Source organism: Neodiprion lecontei, chromosome 4 (genome assembly GCF_021901455.1).
Source record: "Neodiprion lecontei isolate iyNeoLeco1 chromosome 4, iyNeoLeco1.1, whole genome shotgun sequence".
Taxonomy (NCBI): Eukaryota; Metazoa; Arthropoda; class Insecta; order Hymenoptera; family Diprionidae; genus Neodiprion; species Neodiprion lecontei.
Window position 1 is genome coordinate 9,896,204 of NC_060263.1, and position 13,165 is coordinate 9,909,368.

The 13,165-nt window shown below is 36.0% G+C and overlaps 1 protein-coding gene across 3 annotated transcripts in view; it reads right to left on the reverse strand.

Annotated features, from left to right (window-relative positions):
• The window catches only part of LOC107226585 (proteoglycan Cow), a 108,996-nt gene extending 97,783 nt beyond the window's left edge, over positions 1–11,213 (reverse strand). For all 3 annotated transcript variants that reach the window (XR_006903752.1, XR_006903751.1, XM_046736668.1), the window contains exon 1: positions 11,011–11,213. Coding sequence is in view for 1 of the 3 variants with exons in the window: in XM_046736668.1 (XP_046592624.1) it covers positions 11,011–11,112 (102 nt within the window). In the remaining 2 variants the exon portion in view is untranslated. The remainder of the gene's footprint in view (positions 1–11,010) is intronic.
• Between the last annotated feature and the right edge of the window lie 1,952 nt (positions 11,214–13,165).

The following is a 13,165-nucleotide window of genomic DNA, read 5'->3' on the forward strand; positions in this document are numbered from 1 at the left end:
ATTTGCAATACCATAATGTAAAACTACCACACCATTCAATTGATAAATTTTCGCTTATTATTTACAGTGAATGTTACTTATCCGCGAGCAACTATTTCGTCATGTCTCACGGATACGAGGATTACATCACCGATAAATGATGTAACAAAGGTTATATTTCAGTGATACACCAAACTCTCGATTGCACATCCCCCCACCGTAAATATCAACAGACTTATCAATATAATGTGAATACTGAAAGATGTGGAAGAGAAATAAAAAGAAGATGACAAAAGGAACATAGACGATGCAATACTATATTTGTATAGAGTAAGAAATTATACAAAAAGGAAAAACTAAGACTAAGCCTAAGATATTCCTCGATCGATCACGGAGAGTAACGATGCGGATTTACACATGGAGACAGTGATTCTGGCACGGCTAATTTTACAGCCGAGTCGACTACCTTGCCAATGGAATCTACCCGCAGCGCCACCGCCGATTGTAGGCCACTGCCGCAAGCTCAATCTTCGTAAACATGACAGAACCGAGAACAATACAAAATTAAATGGATTCGCGGCCGGCCGGCGGTGACGCTGCAGGCAGAATCCATTGCCAACGTAATCAACTCAGCCGAAGAATTAACCGTGCCAGAATCACTGTCTCCACGTGTACATACATGAATATCCACGTGCTGTAGAGCGACATTAACTACCAAACAATATCAATATACCGGATCAACTGCGGAATTATGTTACATCGGTGACAACTCGATTTTTGTCTTTTGAATGAGTAATTTCGCATCCTGTATACGCCAATTTCTAATTACATTTACGTATAAATCCGATATCAACATCATCGTTGACGCGCCAAACGAAAAAAAGAACCCCGAACCTCCAAAGATCCCATATTATTCAAATTAAATAATTAAATAATTAAATAATTCGAAGGCTTTACGGGAGAACTTGAAAATGAAATAGTAGTTGAGATTTCGATAAAATTTTTTGTACCTTATTTCGAGATGTTTTAGCTCGGAGAAGCAACAAAATTCGTTGAGGGCGGCTCTCCATAAACTACGTAGCATTATTTTGAACACTTTATATTAAATATTTCCCAGGTCCCCCTCCCCCTCCAGAAAGGCAGTAGTTTATGGAAAAGAATGTCATCAAAAAATTTATAAACAAGTAGTTTTTTTTTTTAATTTTTATTATTCTAAGACATTCGACGGTACAAATGACGCGACGAACCACGCAGGCAAACCATCGTTGACAGGAAATAGTGCATTATACAACATGGGAATAAAGTCAAAGATAATTCCCGCGGGTGGGACGGTGTCACCTCTATAATTATGGAGTACAATAAAAATAATAAACTGGCATTTGTTCCATATTAGCAACATCAACAATTCACATGCTAATCGATTGATATTACCACAATTGAATTCCGAAACTGCACTGATATTTTTGTTTTTTTGATAAAAAATTATTATAACGGATGAACAAAACGAATCAAAGTACTTTTGTATACAAAATCATTGAAATTTTACCTTTCATGCCATGTGTAAGTGTGATTATTTCATTAATCTGAAAAGTAGAATATTATTCAAAGTTCATAATAATACAGAAAAAAAAATAGTCGAAAATTGGAAAAAAGAATGAATACCAGAAAAACTTTTCTCCCGCTTATCAGTTAAAAAAAAAAATGAACATTATCGTTGAGTCGGGAATAAAGAATTGTTCCTCAGCTTTTTCGTAATCAAGTTGAGTTTCAAGTGTATTTATTATGAAGGCACGTTATTGAAACTCGTGACTGCGAAAAAGATAATATTCCTCGTGGAAAAATGAATTGGAATGCATCAGTTAACGAACAACGTATCGTAGACCAAGTCCCCCCCCCCCCCTCTCCGTGTAGCTGAGCGTAGCCTTTTATCGTACCCCTCCCCCCCCCCCCCCGCCTGACCTCTAAAACCAATCACGTGGTTTATGAACAGCCCCTAATGTCCCTACAGCATACGCGTGTGTTTGCTATGAAAGCGATTGATTCGATACTCCGAGTTGTAGGAAAATGTCTTACAAACTTAAATTAATATTGACAATAAAATATAAAGTAAAACTTTCGGTGGAAATATGTTACCAAGCTCTTGATATTTCCCCAACTATCGGTTACCAACCAGCTCTCAAACACTGTGAATCTTCTAAAAATTTAGGGTATGAGCTTCTGTTGGCAATTTATATTTTCCACAATTTTCTCACAATTTTTCATTCGATCAGATTGAGAAAGTCAAGACGTATTTAGCCGATTTAGTGGAAATGTGTCACCTGAGAGATCATGCGGTCGAACATTCTATGGCTTGAAAAATAAATCTTCTTGACAATATAACCTCCTGTATGGCCTATGTAGTAGTACTTCAGTCGAGGAAAACAGTTTTATTGTTAATCCAGAAAATTAATATCCTGATCGTGTTCATATTTTCAAGTGAGAAAACTTAGTGCCTTGGAAATAACTTGTACTGTAATAAAAGTAAATTCTAACCTTACTCTACGCGGGTAATTGTGCAAAAATATCAGCAGCCTCAAAATGTAAGTTTAATATTCTGCAGATATTTCCAATATTTAGTGTAAATTAAATAATCATCTAGGATAATATACTTGACTACTACTATTAAAGCGTCACTAACGAGTTGAAACGTTTACCACCGGTTTTCTATATGGAATTCCGAACTCGTACATCTTTATTCTATGCAACATTAGCGTTGAAATATGAAGATAGGTATGCAAGTCGTGATGATTGACTGCCTTGAATCATTCCGAAATCATGATCAGAGGTGCCTTGTCACGGACTGTTTTACCGACGGATGGATTCACGCACCGAGTTCTCTGTCGGACATTGTGAAAACTGCAGATTATTATGATTTCCGAACAAGCTGCAATCACCAATTATCACAAATTGCCGATTCTCTTAATTGAATATTATTGTTGTTTCATAAAGAAAAGAGGTTTTTAGACTACTGAGTTCGGAATTTTATATGTATTATCGCTATTAAACGTTTTACGAGTTTACTGAAGTGTAGACTTCGACAAGTGTAAAAAAAAAATCACACATCTAATATACACATTACGATACACAAAAAGTAAAACGGTGTCAATTTCAGTGAATTTTGCTTGTTAGTTCGAATCTATGCTTCATAAATAATCGAATACCAAAAGTAAAAAAAAAGAAATAAATAAAGAAAATAATTTCGGTGTTCGATATAAACCAACTATCTATGGCATCCCCCTTAGAATACAGGTTATAAAGAGCGCAATTAGTCATAAAAAATTAACGGGTAATTATATCGCGGCACGAATTTGCATGTATTTATATAACGGTACATTTAATTACATCTGCGAGTATGAATACCGGATAGAGTTCACGTTTGCGTTTCAAGTCTCGATGCATAAATAGTCCAGTCAAGATAGGCAAAAAATCGACCTCCCTTTGCATTAATTCCGTTTTCGTTTTTTCTTGGTTCAATCGTTGGGGGGGGTCACTGGGACTCCTCAAACCAAAAGTCGACCAAATCGGCCCCTTGCTATCGCCGCCATCTTGAATTTTATGAAATTTTCATCAATAACTCGGCCATTTTCAATTTTAACGAAAAATGGTAAAGACAAAAGCTGTAGGAAATTCAATTTCCTACAGCTTTTGTCAATTGAATTGAGTCAAAAATAAACAAGATAATACAATAGTTTTACTTCGCCGCTATTTTCAGGATTAATTCGAGAAATATCCATTTTTTGAAAAAAAACGCAAGAACCAAAGTTGTAGGAAATTGAATTTCCTACAACTTTTGTCTTTAACATTTTTCGTTAAAATTGAAAATGGCAGAGTTATTCAAGAAAAACCATTTTTCATAAAATTCAAGATGGCGGCGATAGCAAGGGGCCGATTTGGTCGACTTTTGAATTGAGGACTCCCAGTGACCCCCCCCCCCCCCACGATTGAACCAAAAAAAAAATAAAAACTGAATTAATGCAAAGTGAAAACCTATCTTGACTGGACTAAAAGGCGAGCGATGGAGCGAGCGAGTGAGATAACCGAATGTCGCGGTGAGACCGGATCGATAGCACACCGCGTCGTACGCCTCGCAGCTACAACCCTTCTCATTCTCATTCGTCCTTTAGTTCTTCACCTTATCGCCGCCGCGGCGTCACCTCCTCCTTTTCTGCGTCTTCTGTTCGTCTTATTCTTCTTCTCTCACACGTTGTTGTCCTGCTTTTTTATCCTCCCCGATTCCCACTCTTTCTCTATGCCTTTCAAACAGATTCGACGCGCTCGCCTTTGCGACGCAGCGGCAGGGTAACAGCCTCAGGATCGTAAGAACAGAGGCGCCCAGCACTGATTTTGACCCATTCGCCTTTTTGTACACTGTAGTTTACGATCTTGATTTTTGTTTTTTTACGAATTTCTCTAGATATATCGCATATTAAATGAATGTCAATTATACATGTCCGGCCAAAAGTTTGGATACACCAGTCTTTTATTTATACAGTACGAATTTCTTGCCAAACTAAAGGTCAGTTGGCGGACTCAAAAATAGAGATAATCGAATTTGTCTATCAGCGTTTTAAAGAGGACAAATTTACCTTTGTTTTTCTTGTTTTAGAATGTTCCCTACGATTTTTTTTTTTTTTTTTTATTTTTTGCCCTGGCAGGTACTTTTGAACATGGTCGTTTTTCGCTTATTTTTTTAGCGACCGAAAATTAACCCCACAGCTTAAGAAAAATTTTTTTCCTCAATTTTGTCTATGGTAAACTTGAAAAGGATATCAAAACCTACATTTTCGGTTTTTAGAAAACTTTGTACAATCTTTTTGTTCGTACTGGAGTAGCTAGATTTTTTCAGAATTGATTCAAAACGACGTAGCGGAGCCAAAAAATTTTTTGTTTACAATTTTTTGAAAAAGGTATATGAAGGTAAATTTGTGCTCTTTGAAACGCAGCTTGAGAAATTTTATTATCTTTATTTTTGTGTCTATCGCGGAAAGAAATTTCCACTAGTTTATTCAAACGTTTAGGCGGCAGTGTATGAAGTGTTTCTTTACTCAAATAACGATATTTTAAGTCAATATGTTCATTTTAAAGTGATCGGGTTAGGGGGAAAAAGAATGTCGAAATACAGAATGACAAAATATAGAAAGGTCAAAACATAGAACGGCGAAATTGAGAATCTGTATACAATTCTATAGTTCGGTATTCTATGTTCTGATCTAACTATTCTTTTATTTTACTTTTCTATACTTATACTTTCATAATTTTTAAATTCTATAAATTACGCTTTCACTTTTCTAAAAACTCGATATTTATTTTCATATTTCTATATTATTACCTTCATAGAAAAAATCCTCACGGAAAATGACCTCTTAATCAAATTTCAAAAGGTTGTTCTCCGAATTCTACGTTTTCCTATTATAACACGGGCACAGCGTCATTTGAAAAAAAATTTTTAGATTTCATGCTGGAGGAATTTCGAGCGAAATCCGTACCGCAAACGGTGTAAAAGTTATAAGCCTCGGCTCACAAATGAATTTTAATTAAAAATTCATGTTCAAACGTCCTTAGCGGCTAAACTATGGACTTGACAATAAAACATCAAATGACACTTTCGTACAGAATTTAATTAAAAGTATGCTCCGAGGTTCAAGTCCGCGCGTATCATCAAACGCGGCTAAGTGGCGACAATTTAAGAAATATTACATCTTTCCCATGTTATGTTATGATCTTTCAAAATTGGACTCAAGAGATATCCTCGCGTGAATTTTCTTTTTTATATTAATTAATAGATCATCGCTTAAAGCACATTAGTGAATTGAACAATGACGAAGTACCTTATGCCGAATCCCTTATGCGTTCCTTTTTTTTTTTTTACTATCCATAAGTTTCTCAGGTGGGGGGCGAATAAAAATTGAGCTTTACAAAGACACACCCGAGTGTACGATCTAATACGATGAATTCTATAGCAAATACCCAAAAGCACGCTTGTCGAGATGCCAATTATCATTTTTGAATATCTAAAAAAACATTGACGCATAATTATCGCAAGATCAGAAGAATGGTGACTTTTCACTTGAACCTGCTAATGAAGTTGGCGCTGTGTTGACCGTCAATCCGCGAATGTCCTCGAAAATATTGATATTGAGACAAAGCCAGAGGCACAAATAAATACGGTATAATTTTAAAGGCGAATATCGTAAAAGATAACGGCCAGCTAAATAAGAAAAAGAAGGATCGTTAAAATCTTGTTACACGTATATCATTAGAATTTCTAAGTTCATCTCGAGTATTATCCTATGAAAACAAGTCAATCCACAGCCAATTTGTGGGTATGTAGAACGTACGATAAGCTGATGATGAAGTATTGATTTTGACTACGTCTTTTCTACGTAATTTGTATTAGTCGATTTCACGTTTTGGCTGAAATAAGTAAAACTTGTTGTAAACGAAAAATAGCCAAAGCCCAGGAAACCGAGTTATGCCGACAATGAATTGATTACACCAAGAATGAGTGTTTTCAAAGAAAAAATTGAAAAAGATATCCAAAGTAATATGACGGACACAATAAAATTAAACTTACGTGAGCGGCAATGTGTTATACGCGTACATAAGTTATAACAACGCCAGAACTCTAATTTTACTAGCGAATTGAAAAGAGTGATTATATAGAGAGAAACATTTTCACGGATAGCTGAAAATTCGCATAGTTAAAAGTTTAAAGTTCAGTGAACCAATTTCATAATAAACTTCGATGATCACTGTAATTTTGGTTTGGCTCACTAGAACTCAATGTCGAATCGACCAAACTCTGTTAATCAACGTGGAGCGGTCAAGGATGCTATAAAAATTGTGCAACTAACTTGTTTAAATATTGAACATCATCCCAGATGTTAAACATATCATTGACAGGATACCGCTTTAATGGTGACCTGTAATAAGGTTTGTGATTGGAATAACTTATCTCACATGATCAATGATACGATAAAGCTTGTCGTTTATAATATAGTGGTTTTCTTTGATTGTTCTCATTTCATATGACTGCTCAAATGTATCTGCATAGTCAAGATGTGCGTAGTATAAGAAACCATAAATGTAATTGCAATAACTATACCATTGCATTCAGCAGAAATATAACGCAGCTATTGATTTTTCCTCGTTTATGAATCCTACGTTAATGTTCAACGTCACGCTGCAATAGTTCGTATTGACAGCAATATTTAATGGCCATAATTAGGTAATTGAAGAGCTTCGGTTAAGAGGCTATAAATTACTTAATTCGTAAACAGTTAGGTTGACGTAGAGTGGTTAGAGTGTTTGACTGGTTAGTAATACGAGCGTGCCGGGTTCAAATCCCTCTGATCGTGAGCGCGGAAATTTTTCATAGATTGGTGGTTAATAATAAGTTGTCGGCAACTCGATGCACGGTGGTATATACCGTATAATGCGAATAGTATATTGTCTACCAAGGGTGGAAAGTGGATCGTTTTTGTCCGCGTGTGAAATTTGGTTTAACGTTTCTTTCTTGCCAAAAATCCGGGATCAAATCACATTAATCGATAAATTGAAATGTGTATGTAATCAGGAAATTGATATAATATATATTATATGTATTCGATTTATTTATAATATACTATTAATTAGTATAGAGGTTTAAAAGTAACTTTTTCGCCCGCTGTTGATTTTTATTGCCCGCCGTGCGGAAAATAGTTACTTTGATCTCGGACTTTGGGTAAATAAAAAACGCGAAATCATACATGTGTCATATAAACAAAATCACGCGTAATTGTGACAGGAAACCTTTTTTTCCGGCGTGGTAACGGCAACTATAGTGTTCGACTTACGAACCAACCATGTCTCCATGGTTTGGGTTACTATATTTTATAGTAGAATTTCTGCATTGCGACGCCTACTTTACAAATGTGTCGTCGACTGTACCGATAAATTTATAGTTCAACACACTGTAATTTGACAATTAGTTTTAACTATAAATCTTAACTGTCCCCTCGGAGAACAATCTATTTTTTGATATGCAATGATCAATTACAATGTTCTCTTATTTTATCAAAAGTGAATATTATTTTGACAATAAAATAAGTAGAAGAAATGAGTTTAGCGAACAGCGAATTAACTAGGAGAATGCGTATTGTTGAGCAAGTACTTTACACGTTATCTAAGATGATAAGAGTAGGAAAACTGGCATAGTTAAAGTTATTAACGTTGACGTAACAAAACGTTGAAATAAAAATCTTTTTTTCGCAACTGTAGAATAACCTTGGAGGAGTTCAGTTTGCAAAATATATATATTTTATTACTCTCGTGTATCACGAGTTACTCAATTTCGCACAATCATGAAGATGCGAAATTACGCGTGTTTTTACAAACGCATTGTTACGATAACGTTACACACTTCAACCTTCAATCACTTTTTATTCCTAAATAAAATTCTTTATACTCTTTACCATGTTATAAGCCTGGATTGTCAACTCAGTAAATAATCTTCAGTACTTGGACAGCAGTAATATTTCGCACCGATTTTATTATGGAATATTGCAGCTTCGTCAAAAGTTTAATGCATACACAGGGGAGACGAGGAACTGGTAAAAGTTCCAAAAAAAAGAAGAATGAAGATTAATCAGAAGCGATTAATTAAAATAATCTTTATCAAAATCTGATCGACGATACTAGATATACGTAAAACAATTAATCTCCGACTATGACAATTTACGCACACAGGATTGTTTCAAAAACATTCTTTCGTTGATGCTTTTTGACTTCGATACACACCCCGCGCATGCATTATGTCATCTAACAAAAGGTCTTCTTTTTTAAACCCTTATCAGTAACTACGCCGATTTTTCAACCCCCTCCCCCCTCTCCTCTTCCCCCCCTTCCGGTGAACCTAACAACTCTCATCATCTTGATAGATTCTTTTTAATATTACAACTACGTGCTTGAGTTTTAATCCCTCGTTCATCTTTAAATGATAAGTCACTTTTTTCCAAGAAACGAATTCAAACTTGTCTGAAATATTGACCATTTTTTGTCAGATTCAAAAATTATGTGTTTCCGCTAATTGTAACGACAGAGAAATTGTAAAATCTCTTTCAAATACCCATAATCATATTCTTTCCGTAAACTATGCTGTAGTGTTTCTTATTTTCCACATTCAACGGTAAACAATCGGATTTCAACGATCTAATTTTTCGTTTTGAAGTAACTTCTTATCATGATAAATTTTTTTCGCGATTTATATAAATTCAGTACTATATACAGATGTTGAATATGAAATAATATCAATCCTTAATAAAATTGGAGTTGGTAATAACGTTGGTCGTAAAGTTGTTGAAACCTTATCTTTTCCAAACTTAACTTCTTCAGAGTCGTTAAAAAATTCGAAATCGATGATCCCCCCTCAGTGTCTTGTTACGTTATATAATGTAACTATTTACTTCAACCTCGTAATCAATGATGCAAGTCAAGCTGATAACTCCAGTAAGATATGGACATTACTTCCCTCGCTGATTTAAAAGACCTCGAAGAGGAAAAAAAAAGTAAAAAAAAAAACCAAGAATTATTTCTGGATTTCTTCAATAATTAAAGAACAATCAATAGATAACGCATCTCTGAAAATTGCAGAAAATTATCGTTATAGGTAGAGAAATGTTCAGCAAAAATTGGGCCCTTCTAGTGGAAATCGATAAAAAGGTAAGTAAGTGAGTAAGAGGTACTTTTGGGAATTACAAAATCTAGTGGTATGTATTTGAAGATGACGCTACCGACACTGTCAAAAGGTGAGATTCTTGCGATTCCTAATTTATTATTTTCAAATGATTAGAATCTGAAATGTGTTGATTTGAAAATTGTAAGACGAAATGTTTATGCACAATTTGGAATTTCAATATCTTTTGAACCAGGGATTATCTAGGGCTAATTGTTAAAAATTGTTGAACAATGTGGGGGAAAACGAGCTTTCTGAACGAAAAAAACGTCGATAAAAAGTGAGTTTTGTATTATAGGGAGTAAAAGTGAGAAAAGCGAGTAAGCGGAGAGCCCTGAAATGCACAACATGTACAGCACATGTACAAGTAATAGCAACTTAAATAATCAGCAACCACTACTGGCTCTGTGTTACACAGTGGAAACCTTCGGAGGGGGAAAAAAATATTAGATTTGTAACAAGATAACGTTGCATGACTTCGCTCACATAACGCGGTGCATGAAGCAGTTACATGCAGAACTGAAACACGTAACGACGAGCTACAATCTCATACGTGAATTAATCTTTCCCACAACCCACCGGCGAATTTAATAGATGTCGCGTATTATTGGTTTTTTTTATATACTTTTTCAAATAAGAAATAAATCTCCACTGTTTATCATGTAGAGCCACAGAGTTAATTCGGATTTCGTTGTAAAAGAAAAGTTTCTGGTATTTAACAGACTGCAAAGTTACCTTCCGATGACATTATTTTTAATCCTACTAGTATTTGACTCGCTATGTCGCTGACGGATAATGGTTGGTAAAAGTATGTATTTGTAGAAAAGACATAACCCTTAACTTTGAGTGCTGAAGGATTAGACTTTTTCAACAAATTTCAAACAATGCAGGTGTATTTAAGCCGAATAAAATTTGTCGTAAATGACATTTGACCTCTTTTAGTGGTAACAGAATTCTGTGCATTTTAGCAGCATTCGTTTCTTCGCAACACCCCCTATCAACCGGTGAATGCAAAAACATCAGACAACTTGTCACCGGCGTTGAAACATTGCGAATTGTTAACTACTGGAAAAGTCAGCGACGTTGAAATCGGAATGATCGATTCTTAATCGATAAGGAACCCTAACGAGATGGAAAACGCGTCGCGAGACGATGTGACAATATTGATTTCTAGTAGCTCCAACCCCCACGCTGTAAATACATCAAACATCATTCGGTAGAAAACAAAAGAAACTGTTATAATTTCAGTTGTCCTATTTCGTTTGAATCCTTTCACCTACCTCCTCGGCGAATTCGAAGTCGCCATCAAATTTCCTCTTCCGTTTGCATTCGGCGGCCACCGCGAATAGCAACGCGATGAAAACCACCCACGAAAATTTCATCGTTCGATGGTCGGACACAATAAATTAACTGTCAAGAACAACTGAATGCGGCCTGCGAGGACGGAGAGACGTGCACCGATATTACAACGCGACGATCCTGTTCAGGACTGGAACGAATTGTGACTGCGCGACTGCGGATTACCGGTGGGTGTGTAGGGGGGGGGGGGGGGGGGGGAGGAGGATTACGTCAGGGAAGAGACGGGGATCAGGAGCGGAACATCAGCGCCATCCAGCGGAAGGAATTGGAACGGATTCGAAGTGCCACCCCCTCCTCGACCGCCCTTCGGCGCTTGGTTGCCCCATTTTTTCACCTTGAGACTTGAGAATGGATACTGGCGCGCCAGTCAATACCTCTGTCCTTGCCTGCCAGCTTACCGATACCCGTTACTTACCCACCACGTTACACCTCTTGACACCATATCATCCCCCAACGTTCGATATTATTAAACTTATTCTTCCGCCATCCTCCGGCAGCAGAATACCACGGGAGTAGGTACCACATAATACGCCGCAGTGATGGGTGTTGAAATATACTCACCGTCACACGAAGACAAGAAAAAGAACAGACTTTACTCAAAACTGTAGGAAAAGAGGGACGAGTCAGGTTTTTTCGTAAAAAATATCCATGCCAACTATATATATAAGCAGATTTTAATGATTCTACAGTAAATTCTACATTTTACTAAGTATATTTTACCAAAAAACCCTGATGCGTGTTCCTTTTTTCCTGCAGTTTTGAGTGAAATCTGATCTTTTATTCTCTCCGTGCAACGCTGTGTAATATTTGAAATGGTTTCGTTTCGTTATGTATTCAAATACACTTTTCATTTTAAGATGCCTTTTCTATTTGCTATTGGAAATGAAAAATCGTACGCATTTTTATTCATTTGACAAATGTATCTGTTCGAATGGAATTTACAGTATTCCCTGTATCCTCCGTAGCCAATGTTCCGGAACAATTCTCTTCGATTGAATGTATATTATTGTCACGTCATCACTTGATCTTTAGCTTAGAGATCGTATATTTAGCAATCCGTTGATCCTTTCCCTCGGATGGAGCTGTGATTTAATTAATGAATATCTTGACGGAATTGCGCCTGGAGACCAAACAGGTCTGCCCGTAGTATCTCTGTCCGAAATGTTGAGAATGTTTCGAAGGGTAACCTCAAAATAAACAGCACAGGATTGCATTGCGTGAAATATATTTTCAATCACAATGACTAGCTAGATCTAGCACAAAGCTTCAAAATTACAGTTTTCCGTTATTAAAAAACTGTTCGTAAAGTACATTACTTGGCTACCATGATTGTTTGCACGAGTTGTACGATTTGAAACATACGGTATTGCGATAATATGGCCTAGCTGCAAAAGACGACAGTACATAATATGAAAACAGAGATTGATTGTGAAAAAAAAAAAATCATTCATCTACAAAATAAAATGACAAGGAACATGGCATATCTCAAAACAGAAATGCTCACAGTGGATATGAGAATGCCATTTTACATTTTATAATTCATTTCGAATACCTATTTTACACTTGCCATTTCAAATATATTCGCGAAAGCATTTCCATTGGTGCGTTGAAATCATATTTTTATAAGCATTTTCGACTTTATATTTTACATATACTTTTGAAAGCAGTTTACCCGACACTGTTTTAACCCTTCATACTTTGGACATTTAAGTCAGAAGAAAAACGACAGTTTTGTTGACTGCAGATAATAAGGCTCTACCAGAGATAACATAGACTGATTATAATTAAAAATATTCACTGCTAGGATTATTATCTCCCTGTACCTCCGTGTAAAACTACAATAGATCACGCATCATTCTGAGCGGGTCAGTTTTTGCTTTCAATCCTTTAACTTTAAGACTATTGGTGCAATGTTATTCAAACAAGTATGTCTTGTATGAAAGGTGAGAGATATTTATCCACAAACTCTGATAAATTTATTTTGTGCACGCGGATAGAATGTGTCAATAATCAAAAGGTGTGCTTTACGATACATGTATACCTCATTTTACGTAATATTACTTATATTTCGTGTTT